The sequence below is a fragment of the Gavia stellata genome, chromosome Z (assembly GCF_030936135.1).
Source record: "Gavia stellata isolate bGavSte3 chromosome Z, bGavSte3.hap2, whole genome shotgun sequence".
Taxonomy (NCBI): domain Eukaryota; kingdom Metazoa; phylum Chordata; class Aves; order Gaviiformes; family Gaviidae; genus Gavia; species Gavia stellata.
The window spans coordinates 32,330,551-32,356,305 of NC_082637.1; the positions used below are offsets into that span (position 1 = coordinate 32,330,551).

The following is a 25,755-nucleotide window of genomic DNA, read 5'->3' on the forward strand; positions in this document are numbered from 1 at the left end:
GTGGCTGGGTGGGTGTCTGGCAGACAGCCAATGTCAACCCACCATAAATGTAAATTCTGAGCAGGCTGACTATGTTATCACAGAAATAGTTAAGCACAAAAATAGCAAAACCTTGCATTAATCAGGAGTCTCATGTTGGTCATGTCTGCCCTCTTCTAGTCTACATCAGACATGCCTCACAAGCTATTTCAATATTATCACAGTAGTAGTTATAGTAAGAAGTAGGACACAAGCTCACATGGAAAAATTAAGCTACTTAATCAACTTGATTCAGCTCCTGAATCAAGTTCAAGCTATCAAATTCCAGTAAATGCTTACCATTGTCTGGATGATCTTTTTTGGGAACTTCCACATGTTCAGCAGACACTGAAGATTTACTGCATACTACTGCAAAAGAATCTTTGCCAGAATCAACTTCACTTTCATCATTACTCCACAATTCTCCAGTAAATTTATCATGGTCTGGATGTCTTTTAAAGTCATCATAGTCCTTCTTCAACCTAGACCTTGAAAATAACAAAACTAACTTTACTAAAGAACCACACTTTTTTTAACATTTTTTTAATTTGTATTTGCTGCCACACAAAAAGTTGGTGTAGAACTAATTGCCTGTGCCCTTCAAAAAATTTCAAGGTAGCTCTGTCTGTAAGTCTCTAAAACCCAGAAAATGTGAAGTGACAGTAATGTCCCTTCCTTCACCAAAACTGAATTCTATGTCATTAAATCCTCTAACAATAGGCAAAAAGACTGTGTCAAATATGACCATCACTGTTTTACTGCATACATCTTCTGTTTCTTCCTTCATCTTGCGTTGTGACAAATGTATCTGTACGGACTTGAGTATTAACTGTAACAAGTCTACCCTTTCCTCTGAAGGCAGCCCCAACTACAGAATTAAGTAAATCATCTTTTTCTTAAATGCATCATGCTTTTGGCCCAGCTATCGGACCATAATGTAACCTTGTCCTTTAAGAAAACTTTCTTAACTCTGGGCCATTAGAACAGCTGCCACTGTCATTTCCATAGGCTCACACTCCACTAAAGAATGTGCATATGATGGAAATACATAGCTGCTTTACTCGTCTGAATACCGTTCAGAAACACATTCACTTACCTTGATACTCCTAAACTGCTGCATACTTCCATTGTCCCTTCTCCTAAACCATTGTTTAGATGAGATCTAGTGGGTATTTTAGTATACAAATACAGTGAACTGCAGGATTCAGCTAGTGGTAACCAACACAATGTCCAGGAGGATTATTTAGCAAACAAATAAATAGATAAAAGCAGTTAGCACCTTGTGTGGAATACAATCTAGACTCTAGTCTGGATCTAACCCTTATGACAGTAAGAGTAAGATCTTAAATTTACCTATTCTTATGCACTAAAATAACAGCTGTTTGCATTGAGTGCAGCAATGGCCAGCTGCTCCCTAAGGGATTGAGAAGGAGGAGCCAAGCATGATGTCACAGCTGACAGGGCATGAGCCTCACCAGACAGGATGCCATCTCACTGTGCCTGAATGAGGGAGGAGGGCAGGCCTAGGGGTGGTAACTGGGTTCAGTCAACAGCCCAGAAAAACAGGCATGTTCCTGGTGCTGAGGCAGGTCAGCACCTCAGGTCAAGCTGGGAAGTCAATTCAGAGGTTCAGATCAGGATCAGGTCCAGTGATGGCTGCGAGGGTCAGGACCCAGTTGACTGATTTCTAGGCATGTCCACAGTAATGATGCAGGTCCAAGGTCAGTCTGAGGGTCAGTCCAGATCAGCAGGACCTATGGCCAGGCAGGGTAACTGCTGTAGTTGAGCTGGAAACTGGCGTTCCTACAGCAGAGATTGAAGGCTGCATAATGACCTGAAATGGGGATCCTGGGCCCAGGTGAGGCTGCTCAGGGTCAGTAAGACCTAATAGTTTACTAACAGCATTGACACTCTCACTGAGAGATGACAACCTTGAAGTCTGTATGACAATGTAGTGTGGATGATACTTCAACTGTGTCATTAGGATTTTGAGTTTGCAGTCTAGGTGTGGAAGAACTACAGAAGGACACTACGGAACCATAGGAGGACACCACAGAACCACTACTGTGCTAAAGCTTCTGGATGGGAATTTCCATTTTTCTTTTGAGGAACTTCTGCTGTGGGGCCAGTGAACAAATGTGATCAGTGGGCACAAGTAACCTTTCCTTTTAAACCTTGCTGCTATTCAAATACCATTCAACATTATACTCCGTCATAATTTTGAAAAGACCAGAGGACCTTTCAGAAGGGGAAAAAAAAGGATTTTGATCATGAAGAGTGATCATTAAAGACAACAAAAAAGGAAGGAAGGAAAACTCCAGACTTTTATTCCATACTGAGGTCTTGCAGAGAAGGAGGGAGCTCTGCCCAGCCCTTGACAACCTAGAAGGCCAAAACTCTCATTCAATCAGTGGATGTTAGTAGCTAGCTGAGACACCCTATAGACACTGCAACTGCAGCTAGTCTTGTGGTGGTGGTGCTGTTTACACCAGCATAAGCAATCTTTACTCAGCTGCTTTTTCACTTTCACATGACACCTTTCTTCACCACTGTCATTGGCGCTACACAGACCAAGACACTGATCTAGCCTCCACTCACCCATCTCTCTTTCCTGCCCATGATTTGTAAAGATTATTTTTCAGGTGGAGCTGTTCCCTGGTATACTATGTGTCTATTCAAACAGTTATGTCATGGAAATACCTAGGCTAGCATTGCTGAATAAACTAGCTAAACATACATCTTGAGAAATATGAGTTAAATTAATCTCAGAAATTATCATACGCGCTAAGTGCATGCTTCTCTAGCTACCAGCAGATGTACATGCAAGACCTCAGCCACCCAGTTCCAGACTAAAATTTACAGGCACGCTTCATACATAGTACTTCTACACACTTACATGACAGTTTTACTTCTGTATTCTATAACCACATTTAACAAACAAGAACTAATACTGGGCACCAAAACCATTCCACAGCAGAATTTACATAAAGGATAAAACTGGAAACCCCATATACTGGAAACAGTAATACTATTAGAAAGGATTTAAATCTGCCACATTTCCAAAAAGAGTCTGAATTGCTACAGACAGGAAGAAATGAACAGCTAAGGAAAATGAACAGAAACTTGAATAGAAAATAATAAAAAAAGCAAAACTTGTACTTTGGTCCAATATTTAAAGCAAAATGTTTAACAACATCCTAAATTTTCAAATAAGGATTTTAATTTGTGCATGATATCCATAAAATGAGCTACTAAGGAACCGACCCTTAGTCATTCTACTTGTTTACTGTCTTTGGTGCTATGGTGTTGGGTTTTTCTAAACATAATACCTTTCACACTTTTCAGAATTAGTTCGGCACCACGTGACTGTGTAAGTTGCTTCCTTCACACTCAACATTTAAGCAGCTGCCTAACTTTAGCTATCATTTGACAGAGAGTTCAAGCTTCTAATCATTACTTACTTTTTAAACGTCTATGTGGCAAAGCTAAGATATGATTATAGCAACAGCTGTATGGCTAACAGACAACAACAGCATCAAGCTTCAAGACACAATGATGATACCAAGTCAATATCCAATCTCTGCAGGATTTATAATCTGGGTAGCATCTTCAATGCTACTAATACTTGCCCTTACTAGATTTAAATCAGTCACTGCTTCACTGGTATTTCTCTGACCCACCTCATTCCAGATGCATTTCAAATTTACAGGGTTACAAAGACATATAAAACAATGTTTTAAGAATGGCTTTGTTGAGAATTCATTAACAACCAATTTAGGTAGCTTTAGACAGTAAGTAGTCTGACGAAGTATTCTAAGCAGCCCTGGTCTAGTTTCCTAGAGGCAGGTTTTCAGCATCTTTTAGCAAAATAAACAGCAATAGAAATCCTAGCTGGATTGAGATACAGCTATTGATAGGCATGGTTAAGGATGCTAGAGCATTCTAGAGGAAAAAAACATATTAGGGCGTTAAACCCAACTTCGTTTAGAGACAGTAAGTCTGGAACATAAAATAATCCTTCCAGCTAAAGCACTACCAGTGACTCATTTCTCTCCTCAAAGTATTTTCATTTCATTTATTTGAGAAGTCAACTTATTGATTAGTTTTTAAAAGGTGAATTTTGTTCTTTTTTCCATCCCATGCACTACTGTTAAAAAAAGAGCAGCTAATTACCTGTTTCTCTGAAATGCTTTCATTAGTTTTGGTTCCCATGGTAACAGTTCATTAAGCAGTCGTATCAACGTACCATGCAATTCCTTTACTGCTTGCTTCCGGTGGTACCATCTTCCCTGCAAACATAAATACCATTTATTTATCATTGCATTAGACCTGAATCTTGTTATATTGTATTAGTACTACAATAATCCTGGTACACTAATACAACATATGAGGAAAATAAGTGGAAGAAAATATTAATAAGTTTCACAGTTACATCCACCCTTAACCTATGTAAGACATTAATACTTGTTTTTTTTTTTTTTTATACTACAGAGATATAATGTTCTAGTTAAAAAAGCAATGCTGCAAGGATGTTCACTTTTTACAGGTCAAACTTAAAACTGAAGCAGAATCCTATGAACCTACCGTGTGTTTAAAATTACTTAGATGATTAATGAACATAGGTAGTAATCCATTCAGGTCAGGGAAACCAACTATATATGTACACTTCTAATAGTTAGAGATAAAATTTCTACAGAAGATCCTACCATAATCTCATTTAACATAAGTGATCTAATCCATATTATTATTATTTCAAAAACAATTTACTACAATTTTCAGTGATAAAAACTGTACAGATTATGCATTACAATTTTGTATTTTATTCAAAGTTCTAGATAAAGTTTTTTAAAAGAAAAGTTTTGCAAATGGGTCATTTATGAAGTAACAGACTATGCAGCAGAGACCAGTTTTCCAACATAAAAGCTTTAAGCTTTTAACTCAGACATATAATTAAAAATGGTTTTCTTTTCCAAACTGATATATGTAAATTTACGATCTTCCACGAATAATTAATGTTTTAATAAATCTGGAAAGGCTGAATGAGGATAGAAGACATTGGGAAATGACAATTTGCATGTATATACACATGTACAGCACAGCCATGGTGGCCATAATGCTGCAGAACACATCTCTTGACATTCTTAGATACCCCTTATTTCTTCCCAAAACTTTGTTCTCTAGTTTACTACATAAAAGACTGAACAATGCATATATCTATAACAGCTACTAAAAGAGATGTGGTATACTCTAGTACTTGTGCCACTCTACTAATTCCGTGCATTTTACATAAATGAGGATTTTATGTCTTGACTTGTCAGAGAGAATGTAAGACAGTAAAGAGACTATGGTTCTGCAAGAAAAAGAAGCAAGACTTGGGAACTTATTTCATACATATATTAAGCTTTTGATGGAGCTCATACCCTTCACAGCTTCCTGTGCTCCAGCACACCAAGAAATGTAGGGCAGGAAAAGCTGGATAAAGCTTGACACGGCTGCCTTTCAGCAGTCGACAACAACAATTTTTCTACGGACTTTGGAATGATTCCTTTCTACACATTTCAGCAGATCTCTCCAATGTACAGCAAGATCAGTCAGGCTGAATGCTTGTTTGAGGACCAGGTATCTATTTTTTATGGATAATCATTTACATATTACGTAACAAAACAAATAGCTACCCCTTCATTCTTCAATTAAAAATACAAAAGCAAAGATTTTAAGTAGGAAATTATGCCACATTACCACATAATGGTTAGTGTTGAGCACACAGACAAGCCAGCAAACTGTATTCTAATTTCCTTCATTTGTGGCCAGTCATATTTGCACATGTAATGCACTGCAGCATAAAACCTGCCACGGAACACTGCAACAGGAAACAGCCCTTGTGTATACTGTAGCCTACCAAGGCATTTGGTATCACCTCCTAATGTTAGCAGTCAACAGAACACACAGCTTTAAAAGGATGAATTTATATACTACACAGTAGTAGGGGATTGTATCAAAACAAAAATCAAAATGGCAAAAATAAACAATGCCACTACTATCAGGATATAGAAACGCTGTACATGCATTTGATATAGCAAAGAATGGGATGTGTGAAAACGCAGTATTAGAGATGAAAAATTACTACAGAGTAGAAACAACACGAAATTATTAATTTCTGAGACTCACTTATCTTTAAATAAGGCTAAGATCTTGGCTTAAGTAGAAAAAAAAAGAGTATTTATGAGCCAGATAAATATCAGCTGACCACTGAGTAAACTTTGAAGTGATAACTGCATCATGCATTGAATAGCGAGACGGCTTAGTCAAGACCAGACTTCAAGACTTCACTACCTTCATTAACACTTCAGAGAAGAACAAATACAAGTCACTTTACTCCTTGCTAACAAAAATGAACAAAAAAATAACCAATTCCCTGGTCCCCAAATTCTAGAGCTAATTTTTAACAAAAATAGTGTCCTCTGGATATACTCTCTGGAAAATTCCACATTTGCTTCCAAATAATTGTATTGCAAAAATTACAGTAATATAATTTTTAAAAACGTAAATTAATTACTTCCCTGTATCCCAATTACTGATTTTTCTTACTGGGGTTAAGGATTTGACAATAAACCTGTTAGTGCAAACATACACAAATTTAAGCCATGAGAAGAATTTTCTTTCCTCAGAAATACTCAGGACACAGAACAAATTTGGGCCAAAAAAGACGAAAAAAAAAAAGATCCTTATCTTTCAAATTATTGTGGTTCACTTGATTTTCTGTGCAAACACGTAAGATTTCTGCAAAGCCCAGACATTACACAAATGATCTGCTATTATTCCTTAAATATTAAAATAGTAAAAAGGAAGGAACATAAAAAGAAGTCTATAACCTAAAGACACATCACTGCAAAATCTACCATTACCCTTCCTATGGATTTTTGTTCTCTAACACAATCTTGTGGTTTTTCCAGGGGGGAAAAAAAAAAAGCAAAGCAGTAATTGATAAAGCTGTGACTTAACTCCCTAATTCAGCATTACATAACTGCCTACTAATTTCTACAGATACTAAACTTGCCTTTACAAATGCCTGTCTTGCAAACTCTTCTCAGTAATACCAAATGATACAATATGGGAGAACAGCTACAAACTGAAGCTTAGGAGGTTCAGGCTGGATCTTAGAAGGTGTATTTTCATCAGAAACATACAGCATTAGAACAGGTTGCACAGAGAAGCTGTTGAATCTCCATTCATTCTTTCTTTCTTGTTTTCAGAACTCAGCTAGTCAGGTCATGGCGGACTTAATGCAGCACTGACAACAGTCCTGCTTCAAGGTGGGGAGACCTTCAAATGTCCCTTTCAACCACTGACTGCAGGGTTCCTTACGATGAAAGATAAAAGCCTCTGAGTGTGAGCTGATGTGTTATGGAATTAACAAATAAATGGAATGCAACATCTAATGGCACAGAAGGAACATGGCAGGGTAGCCATGACTGTCCCACTCAAAGTAATCAAAATATAGCTGTTCAGGAAATTACATGAGGAATGGCTTAGTGGAATGGCAGGGTTAGTACAAAGGAATAGCTGTTAACAGTCCCGTAGTTCAGTCCTCTCATCAACAAGGGATCTGTAGAAATGGAAATCTGGATGCACTGCCTCGGGGTGTTTATGAAATCCAGCAGGATTTTATTAGTAGACATGAACTAAAACTCCAACTACATCAATCCAAGACAGTACTTTAGAGGTAAAAACAGTCTTTGTCTATCCCTGAAGAGCTTGGTCTTAACAGATGTGTGAAGAAACAGTTCCTCTTCAATTTACTTGAGCTAATTCTAAATTTGACATGAGCCTGCATTCCTAACTGATTCTTTAGATAGAAATATCCAGTACCTAACTTGGGTGTGTACTGACTTATATTCTTATGTGGTCTGTAATTCACATTCCCAGTACCACTGATTCTGTATGTTGGATCCAACTTCTAGTTACCATCTTGTTTCAGGTAATGACAAACCAACCACTATTTTCTTCTGGAAACACAATGTAAGGTATTAACAACAGAACAAGAGAGAAAAAAGGCCTAGACAGAGGACAAGTATAAAATGTGACTTTCAGCTGTGTTAAGTTACGAGTAAATTTTAAAAATACAAAACCAATAAAAATACATTTTAGAAATGTGCTGAATGTTTCCATATAAACACAGAGAGACATTCAACACATTCTCATCTGAAAACTTACCTTTAAAAATAAGGTTTCTGACATCCAGAGCAGCCGGGAAATGCTGACTCCACTCTCCGTGATGCCCCAACGTACACTATTCTGGCATAGTCATCATGGAACCCCAAAGCAGACTGGAGCCAGGATATGGATATATGGGGTAAGGACTGAACTTTATAGGGGAGTTTTTGTTTTGTTTTTAAACACACACACAACCACAATATTATGCAGTTTTATAAGATTTTCTATAATCTTTACTTTATATCCCAGGGACATAAAATAAAGAAAGTTAGAAATCTTATAAAACCATGCAATATTGTTGAAAAGGGGTGGTGGTGGAGGGAGTAAACTTACCTTACCCTTAATAGGCCTGCTCCATTCTGCAGCGGGGTTCTGTGGTATGTGTGACATCACCAGTCTAGCGTTTTCTAGTGATGTCACACAGAGAGGGAGTTGGTGTTCTGCAGCTGCTTTGGACATCAGATACCTAAAGAAAATAGATCAATAATTTTTCAATTTGGATAGGGATTGATACTGAGTGTTCTTATTAACCAATTTATGGGCCAAATACTAGAATTTCAGATACTTATTCAGTCAAAACTGCCACTGAAGTAAGAATGCATGATGAGATTATGTATTCATACTATACAAACTCATCTATAATTGAAAGCGTTTTTCCATTTTGGAAATGCTTAGAGTTATCTTTTACAGTAAAAGTTACTGAAAGTCAGTATCTTGTATTTCACCTTCAGCAACGTCATTCTGAATATTACAAATACCCATCAACAGCTAACCCCGATGTTATTTGAAGACTGGGACTGAATATAGTCAGGAAGAATGACTTGTAGTAAACTATAAAACAAATTCACTCATGACATCTCTTAGTCAATTTTATCTTTGAGCGTTTACTGGCAATGAATGAAAAGCTGTATCAGCCCTCAAACCTTTTTTTTTTTTTAAAAAAGACTTCAGCTTGCACTTCCACAACCTAGGTATGTGATCACACCAAGCTATATTCTAAAATGGTATCCCATACTCTCTTACTAAACATTGCAAACAAATGAAGTAAAAAAAAATAAATATAAAAAAGCAATAAATTTCTTGCTGAGTGTCTTTATCTCATGATTTACTTCATTACTATGAAATGACTTTTCATTCAGACATTTAGCCACATTTTCTGATTTTCTTTAGGCAAAGTTACTACACGATCATCATTGCATTGATTAATCTACCACATTTATTTTAAAGATATAAACCACAAAAACACAGGAGAAAGTTTATTATCAGTATTCTCTTTTTGAACTGAACTCAGAGCAGTGAAATTATCCAGCACTGAACTGTCACATTTTACTCTTCATTAGAAGAACTTCAAGATAGTAGCTAACATATACTTCTGTAAGTCATGAAAAAACTGGATGTATGCAGTATCTTAAACTATTTACTAAAAAAATGTGTCTTTTAAGGTATTATAGATCTTACTTAACTCCCTTTCATATAGCTGAATTTTGCATCTTCTTAACTCTGGATATACAAGTATTTCTCTAGTCTTCAGCTGAACATCTTAAAATCAGCTGTTTTGTTATAACTGTGTGCTGACAGGAATGCCCTGAATAATTTTTTTCAAAATAATATACTAACTGACTAAAATCCAAAGCACTGTGAAATGTTCTGAATATACAGCAGTACTGCTATGACAAAAGATTAAACGTATGAATACTCATTCATATCTTTGATGCAGAATCCACACTTTCACATTTGGAACTGTAGAAAGGTAAACAATAAAAGCGGCTTAAGGAAAGCTTACATTTATTGGAGGGCTAGACACACAAGGAAAGGCATGAAACATCATGGGAAGCTAGGAGAAAATAGTTGTGAAAAAACGAGGTAATATAGACAGAAAAAGAGACACTGGAAGAGCTAAGAAAAACTGAAGACTGGGACAAAAATACTGAAAGCTAGTGACATAAGCAGAGACAGAAATATCAGAGAAGAAAAAATAATTATTGTGGATAAGATTTCAAAATCTGAAGACTAAAATTTGCTTTGTTCATTCATATTATACAACTAAATAGCTGGTTGACAACTAAATAGCTGGTTGGAATTCCAAAAGCTCCACATGCTCAATCTGTCCTCAGAAGTACAGAAAAATGCTGGCATGTAAACGTGTAAATTTCAGACTCAAAATTTAACATTTTGGGCTCATATCAGTGTTTTTAAAAGATGCAGGCAAGGCGGAGAGAAACAATAATGGACTATTTGGGACAACATATGGAAAGAGACTACATTAGATACATTACAGATGAAGATGCATACTAACACAGAACCTAAGCTGAAACTAAAAGAAAATGTTTCAGCTGCAAGACTTCAAGCAGATCTATTAAAATTCGGTTATCCTAAATATTGACTGGAATAAGGATCTCTTCATCTGCAGTTTAAACCTGCATATGCGTGTGCAAACATAGATTTCTCAGACTGTAATATTTGTTTGCATGTACATTTAATGTAAATACAGTAATACAGACGAAAACAAGTATAACCAAAAAGTTCCTACATGCAAAAGTCTCAAGCATGGTACATATTTCACTGGGGAGGGGGGGAAGAGGCCAGGAGAAGAGAAGGGAAGAATGGCGGAGGGAAGTCCACCTCCTGCTAAAAAGTGAAGAAGATTTAACCCAGTAATAATTAAGTTTCCACAGGCCTCAAATGAGAAGACACAGTAAGTTTTTCCACTTTATTGTTTATAAAGTTGAGGTCCGATTCACTAAAGTATTAGTAAGAGCCCTAATCTATTTTTGATGGTTACATGAATTTCTGCTGAGCATTCTTGGGAAGCCCCTGTACGTCTTGTCTAAACACAATTTTCTTGCCAAACATTTTCAAACGTATGGCAATATTTTCCATTTCTTTACTGCACACAGAGGAAATATTTTATAAACTTTTATTTAGAAAATGAGACATTTTGCACTATTTTTGCAATATAGTAACTTTTTTTTTTTTTTTTTTTTTTTTAAGTGTAGCAAATCAATAGAAAACAGAAAACAGTCTCTTCTCTTAGTTTAGATACTTCCACTTCCTACAAACAAATTTAACAGCAGCCTGTTTGGAATGTAAAAAAAAAAAAAAGCAGACACAGAAAATATTATGGTCCATCCTGGCCCAATGTATTCCTTTGGATAGCTTCAGTATCCTACAAATGAATTTATGTCTGAGGTTCTAAATATTTCTTGACCTGAACCCTGGGTTTTTAACTCTGAATTTTCAGGTGCACTCTGAAATACGTATTTCTGCAGGTGATATGGACTAAGAGCTGCAGAAAACCTGTTTGCTTTCAGTCCTTCTGACTCACCCGCTTAAAAGATACATCCACTCCCGAAGACAAGACAAAGACATTCACCTGTCTTGGGAAGTACAACTGACTAATTAAAACCTTCAGGAACAACATTAAAAGATGGCAGAACCAAAACCTTTATAAAGGAGGTTTTTACCTTTTTCAACTGCTACATCAAAAACATCAGTGTGTTACAGACCTCTGCAAAACAATAAAATCGTCAATGCATTTTCTCCAAACCCTCATTAGTCGTGAACTTGGCTGGTGTCCTTTGACTAAGTAATTCTCCTTCCCCTTACCTTTGTCTGACTTTTCTCTCCCTGTAGGGAGTGTCTGGTCTCCTTCTCAGGGAGGTACTGCTCTTTATCCATTTTAACCTTGTCAACTTAACTGTGGGAATCCTGGGCTCCAGTCTCCCTTCTCACTCCCCAGACAGCTACACACTTACCAATCAGACTTGCAAGGAATGATTCAAATCCAATGGCGCTATCAAAATAGAAGTCTTGCATTCCGGTAAACAAGGAATCTTTCAATGTTTATGTTTTCTCCAAAACAATCTATGTTTTAACACAATCAGGACAGGATCTAGAATTAACCATCCTTGTAAAAATCCAGTTCATTTTACAATAAACACACTTGCTACAAATACAGCTTGCAAAATGACATCTGCAAAAAAGTCTAAAGTTCACTATTTGATAAAATTACCTGCAATCCTGTCCATTTCATACTACACAATGGCAAGAAGGCATTTTAAAAAAAATAATCAAGTTCCACTATGATATGCAACAGTTAAATACATACAACTGATCTACAGAATAGCTTAAGTAACAGTTTCACCAAAAAAACAATGACTCCAGATCACAAGAGAAGCTGTTTCTCTGAAAGGCAGTAAATAGATTTCCATTCACTCTGCAACTCCCCCTGATTCTACCTGATACAGAAGACAACACGGAAAAATGGGATCCAAAGTGTCAGAAACTGATAGTTGTTATCTTGCATACTGATCAGGATAGAAGGTGCTACTTTACCATCTCTTCTCATAAAAGAAATTTCACATATTAGACAGAAGCCTTTATGTTATCCTAAATATATTGGCAAAATGCTTCACTACCACATATGCTTGTCAAAATTATTTTTTAATCACTACCGCTGCAAGTAGATTTCTAAGTGGAATTAGGCTACTTTGCATGTCTTGATCAATTTGCTAGTTATAGCAAATTTCTAAGAGCTCACATTCAACTGAACTGCAATGCTTATGTATACAGCCTAAATTTTCAGCAAACATGAGGTAAAAATGCAATAAAATCTCAATAGTATTTTAAGCCAATATGGTCTACTTCAGATTTATAATTGTCTCCTGACTGCTTGTAACTTCCCCCACATCTTACCTATGTCAGTATCAGCAATAAAACAGACATAATTTTTACTAGAATCTAATTCTTGTTACTGTAAATTCTATGTTTTTTCTATTAATTCCATTTTTACTCTACTTTTTAGTCACACCGCTTTAAAGTGAAAGGATGTCACTTCACATGTCCCAAGGAATGTACCAAAGCTAGAAGACATTCTAGCTTAGACATTCCTTAGGGAGCCACCCTCCATCCTTTCACTAGACAATGCACAGAGCATTAGACTCAAGTCCTTCAAGTCTCCTTTCTGATTTCCAGCCAGGCACTCAAATAAACAGTAAATCTGACTAACTTATTCTCTCCTCTCCCTCTTAAAATGTAGTAGGTGGTAAGCAGAGGAGCTGTTTGGTAGCTGAAAGATTAGACTTTTTAGAGCACCTCTGATTGTAATACCGTGTACAACTCCACCTGTCACAAAACAGCACTTTTCCTGTCAAAAGCAGTCCCACTTTCTTTTGCCCCCAGATCCTCATTCTTGTCCTTACAACGACCCCTCAAACTGTGGCAGAACACAAGCACAGGTATTTGTGCAACTGCATGATAAACTGCAATAGAAAACTGATTTGGGTTAGAAAGACCTCAGCAGCAGTAAAATAGTTAGGTTTATCACAGAGTAACTCTCTCACCATGCAGCTGAACAAAGAATTTTACTACCCTCCCTCATGGAGTGGCACAGAAGATGTAAGCTGCCAGAGACAGAGAGAGTAGGAACTATTTACTTGGCAGCACTTTTGGATTATGTCAGTTGAAAGCATATGTGAAATTGCAGCCTCGCTTCAGAACTGTGGCTAGAGTTCAAAAGCAAAGCAGTCCAGGAAGACATAATACTAAGAATGAGTTGAACTTCTGTTTAAAATTAAAGAACTGAGGTCAAATTTCATTTTCCTCTCTAAACAGTTATGGCAAACTGGTGCTAAGGCGAATCTTGTCATTGTTACAATAAACTCACCAGTAATCAAATGAAAGTGCAAGACTTTTAAAATGGATAAATATTACTCATAGCTAATTCAAAAGACAATGCAGGTGTACGAGAGTACAGAACCAAACTGTTTTAATCAACCAAACAGTGAAAATGCTTTCCAAGAGGTTTATTATTTCATAGTTGTAGGAGAAACTGGTAGTAATGCCTACACTTAAAATTACCCATGGCTTTCCATTACATAACCCTGTTCTAGTTTGTCTTTAACTTGCCAAACAAAACTTGTTTGGGCTAAAAATCTCTCATGTCATTTGTTGGCTCAAGCTGATGTTCTGAAAAGTGTCAGATACAGCCAGTCCAACTACCTACAAAAAATGTGGGAAAACAGTAAGTTAACTCATGTTAAAGAAGTCTTATAGCTCAGCTCTTTCATTACAGCCTCCAGTACTTCCAAGTTCTAGAGAAGGAATTCCTTTTATGTACTCTAGAATGGTCTCCTAGGAAACAAAGGACAGTTAGGGCTAAGAAAAAGGTTATACTTTAAAGTCTTAATATAAATTAGACAAGCTGTATTTCTAGTATGTGTTAGCATTTAACGTAAGTTTTAAAGCTTGCCTTGAGGGTTTCTCTCAGTAGCATGTGCTAAGAACTACTAAAACTGGAATTACCGAGCAGGTTAGTCATGAAGAAGAAGGATTCCTACAGCTTCACCTTCAATAAAGTTACCATAAAGTAGTAAGAACACCACCACCTTTGGGTCAGAACAAGAAAGAAGTCCATGAACAGGATCAAAATGAATACCATCATATTAAAATAAGCTTTCACATTAGGTCAAATTTCCATCATCAAATTAGAACAATGTTTTTACTTAATAGACTAGGCACTTCAGAAAAGCTGAAACAAACTCTATTCTGGATGCTTCTGAAACTGCCACTATCATTTGTGTCAGAGCTGAAGAATGAAAATCTGTATTTCCTCCAGTTTTTAAAATATCTAACCTAATTACACATGGTGTTAAACATCAAAAATGAAAATCTTATGACTTCGCTTGCAAAGTGGAACCTCATTTTAGCAAGTCAAGTTTATTCATCTAATTTAACATCTATTCTTATTTTTAAAAGTGAGAATGAAATTTGCTTGATAATTATTTTTTAAAAATCAATACTTACTTTACTGTTTCCTTACAATCACTTCTTCAGCAATTAATCTTAGCTTTTTTTCTTTACATAAAATTTCTAACATAAGTGTTTAGAGACCTAGAATCATGATCTGATACATCTATACAAGCATACAGAAAGATTATCCTTACCTCACAACTTCTGCATGCTGAATGAGTTGTATCTTAACTCCCCTGTATTTAAGTGTTTGGTTTTTTTAAGATGGTGTGATTAGAACTAAACATAGTATTCCTGCTGAAGTCATGCAACTTATTTACATAATGACATTATCAGATTTCAGTTCAAAGAGCAATTATGACATATTTAGAAGTCTTGTTGGTCTGGTTTTGCTAGTAGACTAAAAGTCTCACCTATACTAAGATCACTGACATGCTGATGTGTATTCTCATTTTTGGCTTTTTCATCTATTGTTGACATAGCCTTTCTGATAACCTCTTGACGATCTTATCATAAAATCAATTTGCAATTTAGCAACTACAAAATAATTTCAAGTTAAGCCTGTTTTTATTCCTTTGGATATTTTAACAACTATTATGCCAAGTGTCTGCACTGGAATTTGTCTTTCAGAGTCCTAATTTATATTGCCTCTCATGTACCATATCTCTCTCCCCTATTTAAATAATTTAAGAATAAATCATTTCTGCATGAGACTAAAGACATTCACAGAAATTAGCAACCTAATTTCTAAGGTATAGAAAAAGCACCATTTTTAACTACTACTGTTCATAGAAATGCCACAGAAATGCCTACTAAAGGCTTAATAAACAAAACTGCAATGCAAAAGAGCAAGCAGTAAGAAGAGTTGGCTGTAGAAGACTGTTTAAATGAGTGCTATTTATGTATTTAAAACCATCCACCATCTTGCTGAGAATCACTGCCTCCTACAAAACCCCAAATGTGTTGCATTCTCTTGTCTAGCCATTATTCTTTTGAGGGTTTCAGCTGCATAGACTGAGTGATCCAATGTACACCGGTAAAATCTGTATCTCACTCTGGTATCAAAACCAGATAGAATGCTTTCCTGTACAACATACTTGAATGAAAGTTAAACAACGCTGATTTTAATAACTTACTTGCAAACAAAAGGAGTCAGGAATCCTAATAAGCAATGCAAGAGTGAGACCAAAAGAACATCTGATCAGCACTGCATAGGCAGATATGAAAACTCTATCCTGTCATTGCTTGTAGAGTAAGAGTTTGTCCTCAGGGAAAAATAGTCACATGTTTAATAGAAATTAACTACTCCTTCTAAGGTATTACCACCATCCATATTTTATTTTGGCAGTGAAAAGTGTTAACACAGTTATTGAATTTACTTATCATAAAAACATTACGAACAGAGAACTATATACAGGAAAGATTACGATTACAGTCTCCAGGTATCAACCTTATGAGGCTTCATACAGTTACTGAACAGGCATAAAATCTTCAGTTGACAGGCCTCAGCAAATAACTGGCACCGCTTTACACCCACACGAGAGAAAGCTTTTAATGTCACATACCGATTTCTTTTTAATGTCCTCCAGATCTTTGAGTTCATTCTCAATCTTTGTGATTAATTCCCTGAGTTCATCAAGATTAGTGCAAATAAGCTAAAAAACAAATGAACACAAACACTTGGTAATGTGGGACTTGGAAAATGTACAATGAAGTTAAATAAAATCTAAAAGCACATGTTATTACTTAGTGCCACCATTTGTTTTTATTTTCTCATAGCATTTTTTAATATAAAAAAATAGGCCTTTTTGAAGGGAAGAAAATCTAATAAGAAAATACTTCACTCTTTAGACATAAACCGTATCTCTGCCTGTAAGCTTCCTTTTCAAAATGTAGGTATTTTCTTAAAACTTCTGTGAATGACTACCAAATTTGTCTCAAGTATGGTAATGAGTTGGAACAGGTTTGAGTACCAAATAACTCCCTGGTGAATTAAAATGTATTAGCTTTGGACTACTGTTGTTATAACATAATTACACTTGTTACAACTTTTTCCTGAACATAACTTTATGCCTTTAAACAGAGTATTCCTGAAAGATAACCTAGTCAGGTCTATCAAATCTACCTAACTACCTACGTTTTGAAAAAGTATTATATTCTTCTTATCCCTGTCTTCAGAAAATAGCTTTTTACATTTTTCCTCTCAGAATACGGATGCTATTTGCTTGAAAAAATCGTCAAACAAAAGTAATCTGTATATTTTGGCTTTTTAGGGCAATTAAAGACTTAATAAACTGGAAGTTATTAAGCTGTTAGGTTCTTTCAGGTTATCATATGTTAAGACTTGCTTCTTTCTGAACACCCTTAGGTGGAAATGTTTTCATTACTACTGAAAACATGTTGAAATAATTTAAGAAAATCAAATCCAAACAGAAAAAACCCCCCACAAACATACTTCTATAATACATATGCTAATTTTAAATTTTTTTCCCCCAAAATCAGTAATTAGTAACTGTACTTTTACTTCAATTACACATGAAGTTTTAGATTTGCAGCAAATTCATATTAAAAAACGCTTTGTTTCATTATTAAAACGCAGTACTGGCATTTTTACCAAAATACATACATTTCAGAAACCTCTAAGGCATATATTTTCGTACCACTTGTGTACATTTGAGAGCACTGGGGAACTGGAGTGACTCACACTAAAGTTTACAGTGTTCACATTTATCAAGTTTAAAAGAGCAAACGAATAAGGAAATTGGCACTGTCTTGCTGTAGACAATGTATGTAAAATTAACTTGCAAAAGGTTTCTCTCTTAACCCAGAAAACAGTATTACCATGTGTAACTCTACTAGGTTCAACATGCACGTCTGTCCTTCACTTAAAGAAGCTCCAAAAACCTAAGATGTAAACTGGAAGCCAAATACTGGCTTCTTTTCCCATCTGGTCTGCAAAGATATCTATGATACTGTATTATTATACAAAAAGGTACGTTTGTCACATCAAGCCCTTGACAGAATCCAATAAAGGCATGGATAAAGATTTTCCCTATGCAATTATAATCCAATCCTTTGACTATATACCTGACAATTCAGTTTTTAAATTTTATCACTGCTTTTTATTTTCTCCTATGAGGCATGTTTAATTCAGTGTACCATAGATCAAAGATAACGCATAACTATGAACCAAAGAAAGATACTGTCTTCATTTGCTAGAAGTGGGTGAATTTCCCTCTAGGAACTTACTTCTAGAAAGTTAAGAGTTCGCAAGCAGAAGGATGATTTCACTGTTGTTAGTTGAATGCTGTCCTGGTAATACCAACTCTATCTTTGACTCTACCACAAAAAGCTCCTACATGTCACCAGACAATTCATGCTGTCAAACTTTTCACAGGTCCCAGTCTTGTTTCTCATTTTCAGAACAGTCACTTGAGACATAACGGATCTGATCTGCAAGATTGTTAGTATGTACCAATCGAAACTACATCAACGGGAAAAACAGTGCAAACATATAAAGTTTAGCTGTCTTGGGGCTGGGGGTTACAGGGAGAGTAATCAGATCTCTAAGTCACAATTTTCATCAGAATAGGTGTACATTGGAGGCCAATATCTGTGTGTCAGTTACCCACTGGTAAAACAAGGAAGGTAACAGCAGCTCAGCTTAGAGGATTTACTGTCAAAATAAGTTTAGTATTTTAAATCCTCCAATATTGTACTGAAACCCACTATAAAAAGATTCAAGAAGAAATTTGTATTTCTTCATTCACAGCAGGATTTGAGATGAGATACTAAAGATACACACTGAGTGGGAAGAAGCTATTTCTGAAACTTCTCTCATTTGGTTAACATTTCCCATCTTACAGAATGAAGCCAGCGTTTTGAAGGAAAAATGAAAAGAACAGCAATAAAAAAGTGTAGTGTATTCTGTATGATCATTTTCATATGGAATCTAGCTGCTATTTCTCGTAATCAGACTCTAATGTATGTTTCAGTGTTAATTGCTGAACTTAGCAATTCAATTTTCTGCAAACAACACTGCCTTTCTAGTTGTTTTGTATGTTTTAACAGGCAAGTTAATGTGAACGCAAAAAGAAAGGTATTAACGTTACTATCTAATTCTGTCACATTCCAATAGCTCACTGGTAGTTTCACATATTGCTCTCGAAGAATATGCCTTCTAATCATCTATCAGAGAAAAAGAATCTGAAGAGAAAAAAATGTTTCCTTTACGACTTATCAAAGGTAGTTAAAGATTAGTCCCTATTCTCTAGAACACTACATGGTGGCTTAAGATTCAGGTTCCACTAAAGTGCAAATCATGTAATTAGTTATGTACATGCTAGACTACAACACAGACATTTTCACATCAAGCACAGTACTTACTACATATGGGCCTAATTTTCATAGGCAATAAGCATCCTGTTTTTCAACTGAATACCATGGAAGCTTCAGGTATTCAGTATTCCAGGAAATTTTCCAGTTCGGTGTTCAACCTTCCTGTTAGGATACAACCTCAGATCTCAGTAATCTCTCAAAAATACTCACTGACTCCTAGAACTTCAAGAAGGAAAGACAGGAAAGGTCCCCTCCTGATTTTTGTAAGAAAATACAGGGGGACGAAGCTCTATTCCAACTTGGGACTCTCCCATGATCCATTTCTCAGAATTTATAAATCAACTATCATTATAAAAACAAATCTAATCTGTGGATCTATTCATAAATGCAAACCTAGTGTACTCTCCCATATCACTGATGCTCCCTCCTTGCCCCCCTTAACTTCAGCCAATCTTTTAGCATAATTTTTACTCACTTCAGTGGAGTCTTGTGCTTAACTTCAGGTCATCTGGGTAATGATCATAGAATAGTTTGGGTTCACAGGGACCTTTAAAGGTCATATAGTCCAATCCCCCTGCAGTAAGCAGGGACATCTTCAGCTAGATAAGGTTGCTCAGAGCCGCGTCCAACCTGACCTTGACTGTTTCCAGGGATGGGGCATCCACCACCTCCCTGGACAACCTGTTCCAGTGTTTCACTGACCTCATAGTAAAAAAGTTTCTTCCTTAGATCTAGTCTAAATTTAGCCTCTTAATTTAAAACCATTACCCCTTGTCCTATCTCAACAGGTCCTGGTAAAAAGTTTGTCCCCATCTTTCTTATAGGGTTGTAACGATGATTGTTTTACTTTTATTTCCTATGAACTTGCTCTTTCTTTCCTGCCATCTCCATGTGGAAAATGTCCAGGCAGCCCCCTTTCGAGATCTGTATTTTATATAGACCATAGCTGATAAAACTGAAACTGTTAAGAGACAGTTAAACTGAAAAGCTGAAGCTAGCCCAGTTCCTTAAAATGTGTGTGTTCCTTTTTTCCTTAGTTAAAGTACATGTAGGTCTGTATAGCTACATGTGTATATATGTGACGGGAAAGGAGGAAAGACTGAGACAAAGGACTTGTTACCAAACCTAAATGTACTTTGTAACTGGAAAAGAAACCCAAAAAACCCCACACTAGTGTCCCTTCTGTACAGTAATTATATTGCTGTCATTTCTTTAAAACATTAATGAGCAACAGTAATAACAAGCTTGGAACTCAGAATTTCTTTTAAAAGGAAATACGCAACAGCCAACTAACTCATGATCTATGAAGCTGTAAACTCACTTCTCAAACAATTTTCAAAATATTAAAAACAGGACATGTTTTTTGTGTGGTTTTATTTGGTAAAGAGAATTTAATTTGCATCTGCTTTTGTTTTGGGTTTGTTTTCTTTTGTTGTTTGTGCTTCTTTTTTTTTAAAGCAGCCTTGAGCTAAGAAATCAATATAAGGTCTGGAAGGAGTGATGTTCACCAGCCTATGTTTTCACTGCTTTGTCCATGACATTCAAACTATGATAAAGAGTAGAAAATGTGTGCAGTATGTTTCCTCAAAAGGTTGTTTAAAAATGGCATTATAAATGTTAGGATTAAGTAGTACAATTATCTCCTGATTTTTTTTATTAATAATTGATTTTAATTTATAATTTGGGTCACAGCATATATTAAAAGGCTTATTAATACTAATTTTCTCAGCTTTAACGTCAAGTTATAATTTTCAGGTAAAGGATCTATACTGAAGTACAGGATGTAGTCTTATGAAATAAAGTGTCTTATAGCTTTTTTTTTTCTTTTGTAGGCTGCAGGCACATAAAATATGTTACAAATTTTTCATTTGTTTACTTTCTTTCCAAGAGAACTGATGTTTGGATATGAATAGCAATACTCTTATGGTTATACCCTCCCTGGCATACCTCACAGGGCCTGTATACACTCAAAGCTGTCTTACCAAATATTTTAAAAAATACACTCTCACCTTCAAACAGTGACATAATTTCATTAAATTTGTCCACCCGTGTATGTGGAGCAGAGTATCTTGAAGCATACTTTACTAGGCTCTAAAAGGCTTAGTAGCATTCCAAAATAATTCTAACAGTCATACCAGTGCTGCCTGACCTCTTGAAAAAGGCAGGTTAAATTCTTGAAAAGTTCCCTAATAAGATTAACCTGCTTGTACTAATCCATTTTGGCTTCACCTAAAACAGATATAAAGCCTAGCTTTGATCAAAAGAGCCAGAATTCTTTTGTTACATTTTAATTAACATGTTACATAGGTAAATGTAATAATGTTAATTTTACACTGAGATAGATACATAAATGTACAGATTACCTTGGTTAGACAAAAAGTTGGGCTAAGTTTTAGATAATGTTTGAGACAGGCTACTTAAATGCAGTAGTTTAATACAGTAAAAACTTATTTCTAACCTAACTGTGTACATCCATGGCATGCAGGTAATATGCTGGGAAAAATACAGGTTTTTTTAGACACTGTACCTATTTTTTGGAGCTGCTAGGAAACATTAGCATACAGACAAAAAAAAAAAATCAGTGTACACTTAAATATCAGTCTTTTCTCAATATTGACTGTTACTAACCAATTTTAGCATCAGAAATTCTACTAGCTCCACTTGAAACACATCGCCCTTATGGAATATATTGACTCAGTGTGAGGGTTTTACAGAACAGTCATGATTTAATGTAGGTCTATTGCTCAGAATAGCACAGATTGCTTTCTGAAAAAAAATTTATAGCCAAAGGAAAACTTCAATCCAAGCAGGCACGCATACATAAATTGTGACTTAGAACTGAAGTACTGTAACACTTCTATTACAGTACCACAAAACCACATTATCATAATTAGCACTCTTTTATTAGTGCTCTCTGGTCTAAAGGTCACGAGCAGATAAGGGGTAAAAGTTGAAAACAAGATGAGCACAGGAGCCTACAAATTTTTTGCAAGTCCTTCAGTAAATCAAGCTAGATTTCAATTCAAGGACCACAGTGTCACACCTAATACAAAACCCAAGTAATTTTATCCCAGAAAACTATATCTGCCTTAAAAATTCCATGAACAACTCCTAGTTTTTACAGGTTTTTTCCTATAACAGATTTATCTGGGATCTTAAACAATACTGTGAAACACTGTGTAAGCTGCACATAACAAAAAATGCTAAAACATTCTCCACCAAGAAAAGGTGAAATGCACTTCTAAGAACACTATCAGATTAAACCTTTTGAACTAGAAGAAGAAGGAAATTAATCTTTGACTAGGATTTCCAAGGACTCTACCAGAAACTATAGGACTTATTTTACAGACATTCAGATTTCAAGCGCTTAAAAAACAAGAATAAAGTAATTTACCTGAAATTCTGGTATGGTAGACTTTGTGACACCTTTCCTCTTCTTTGTGATTGCTTTTTTAGATACCGATTTTTTCCCTTGTAAGATTAAAAGAGAAAAGCTTCATAATGCTGTTTTACTTCATTAATAAAACCAAATTACATACAGACTTGAAAGTTAAACTATAACTAACAAATGGTTGACAGTAAGTCACATAAACATGATGAATCAGAACTAAACTCAGCATAAGCAAACATTAAACTACAAGTATCTGTGTAGGGCAGTCTTTTTGGGAGCAAAAAAGAAAAAACAACAAACCCACTACCATGCCCATAATACACCACCTAAAAATTTAAGTCATAAAATTTAAGTCATAAAAGAAACATTCACACCACTGTTCTGAAAGGAGTGAAATCCAGAACTTATGCAATAAACTTAAGAAATACAGCATCTTACCTGCAAGGTTTGTTCTCTGACACTGTAAAGTGAACCACACATTAGGGTCTGGGACCTCTGTATCTTATAGTAAAAAATACCTTCAAAGCACAAGCAGCATCTAGAAATCCCTGACAACATACTGAAGCTACCAATGAAATCAGATTACTGATTTGTTTTTTCTGGGTGTGGCAAAACCTAACATTTTAGAAGAAAGCAAACACTTTCCTATAATGCCCTTCACACCCAACTGTGCTATACAAGAACAGGGATGCAACTAAAAACCTCCTTGAAGGTAAGGCAAATGCTTTACTGCCTATAGTATCAGGGTTCACAAGTCACATACATTTCTCAAATCTAACAGTTATGTCACCATGCCATATAAGCACGATAATGGAGCTCCTCACATGGTTATTTCTACATTCACATGGTAAACTGAAACAAGCCCACTGTTGACCTGTTCATTCAGACCAAAACTATCACCCTAAAATTACTGCTGTGCTCACATTCAGGAGTCCTAACCAATAATTTAAAAATTTAAAAAAATAAAATTAAAAAAAAATAATCATACTAAGTATGTGGAATTCGTTGTCAAACAGAATCTCTACAGACACTTGGTAATAACATAAACACAGGCAGATTTGATATTTATATCACTGAAAATGTTGACAGGAATTGCATTTGCTTTTTTCCTAATAGACGCTTGCTTGTGTGTGCAAATGCACACGTACGTATACACACACCTATTAATAGACGCCTAGGCATCTATATTTTCAGTTTATTACACTGTGAGCTTCCTGAACATCTTACCTGAATCTGAAATAAAACACACTTAAGAGACAGGGCATGGCGCGTGAAGGATCTAGATTTGAAACTCCACATAAAATCAAACCATATAAAATTCAATAAATCAACCCAGATTTGAAACCCCACATACTGAACACATAACAAAATTTAAAGAGCCCTCAACTACCAAAAATAAACACTCACAGATTTCACATTACAGAACAAGTGATAAAACCGAGAAGCATGTTTATTATAACAATGACCCAAATGTTTTGACAATGGACAAAAAAGTCTGCATTTTTGTTATACATTTTATGAATCCAGCTGCACTGAAAACATAATTGCTACTACTGAGAACAGTGCTGTCCATTTAATGAACTAAAGCAGACATCTAATATAAGCTTTCTTGACAAACTAACTCAAAAAGAAGTCTGGTCATATGGTGGTTCCTTGCTACAGCCCTGTAAAAGAATGTTATCTGGCAAGAACATGAAGATATAAAAACATGGGGCACCTAGACTGTCTTGCTTCTTTACAAAAATAAAGATTTTAATATTATTAAAATGAAAATTTTCATTTTATGTGAATATTTTTAACATACTTTTCTGCAAATATTTACTTGAATATTTTCAGCATCAGGCGCTGTATGATGCAGTGTACTTCAAAAAATAACATAGTTAACAGAAATATACTCTCTTTTCCCCAGTATTTCCTTCTGAAAAAGGGGGAAAAATTGTTAGGAAGAATTATAATTAATTACCAAAAAAAGAAAGTAAGTATTTCTTCCTACGCAGCAGCATCTGAAAAGCATGCAGTAGGAAAGATATGGGGTAACAGACAGAACAAGAATTAAAGAAGACTGACTAGAGGCACATGGAAAATGAGCCTTACCTTCTCTGTAAACTGAATCAAGGAAAAAAAAGTCTTGGAAAATAGAGTATGACCTATGGGTTGTCACAAAGCATGCCTACTAGAATATATGTACCATAAGACTTACACAATTACCAGGCTGACATCTGCCATGAACTAAGAGTATACCTGTACAGAGCAGCACCATAGTCTCCTTCCCACTTTGTGACTATACACATCAGATGTCCTATGGTGCAGGCACGTATCACGTACCAAAAAATAAGAAAACACTACAGATATTTGCACAATGGGAGAGAATTGATATATACAGCAAACTAACTTTGGCAAATTCATCTTCTACCTTAATAACATCCTTATAAAATAGTAATTGAAATTCAAAAGAAGTTATAGCAATAGTGCTGATAATCTCTCTTTTGAAAAAGTTATCTCTGGTTTTTCAAAAATAATATTTCTGGTTTGCCAAGTTTTAAAAGAAAAATTTCTTTAATAGCCTTTCAAGGAAAAAAAACCCCAAAGATGATAAAGAAAAACTTCTGTGTAGTATTCCTGAGACAATGCAGCTGCACCTGTGTCCAGTTTCCAAACTGACTTTAGTACCTAAAAATATTCCAATTCACTTACCTTTAAGTAGAAAATTCTTTGAACAGTATTAACCAAGGATCAGATTTCCACAATGAAAAATTCTATCGAGATCTGTTAGTTTAGATTCTCAGACCACAAGCTGACACGTTCAGCAAAACCAACAGCAATAGTAAGAGATGTCAGCCTCTACCAGCTACCTGCTACTGGCCTTGTCGCATGTAACATAAACATGTGAACACTTCAGCCATGCCACCACAGAGCAGTCACTTAGCTTCAGCTGCCAGGCTGAGGTGGACATAGATTCTGTATGGAGGGTAAAATCACTAAGGGGTTGAACAGACATCAACTGTGAGTGGCAACTTCTCAAACCACTCCACTAAGGTCTGCTA

At 35.7% G+C, this 25,755-nt stretch overlaps 1 protein-coding gene across 1 annotated transcript in view; it reads right to left on the reverse strand.

The window, feature by feature from the left end:
• BRD10 (bromodomain containing 10) overlaps nucleotides 1-25,755 on the reverse strand; it is a 52,455-nt gene that overhangs the window by 5,216 nt on the left and 21,484 nt on the right. The window contains exons 4-7 of the mRNA XM_009817076.2: nucleotides 22,715-22,791; nucleotides 16,548-16,637; nucleotides 4,192-4,307; nucleotides 319-506 (exon numbers count right to left, since the gene is read on the reverse strand). Coding sequence (XP_009815378.2) covers nucleotides 319-506; nucleotides 4,192-4,307; nucleotides 16,548-16,637; nucleotides 22,715-22,791 — 471 coding nt within the window. The remainder of the gene's footprint in view (nucleotides 1-318; nucleotides 507-4,191; nucleotides 4,308-16,547; nucleotides 16,638-22,714; nucleotides 22,792-25,755) is intronic.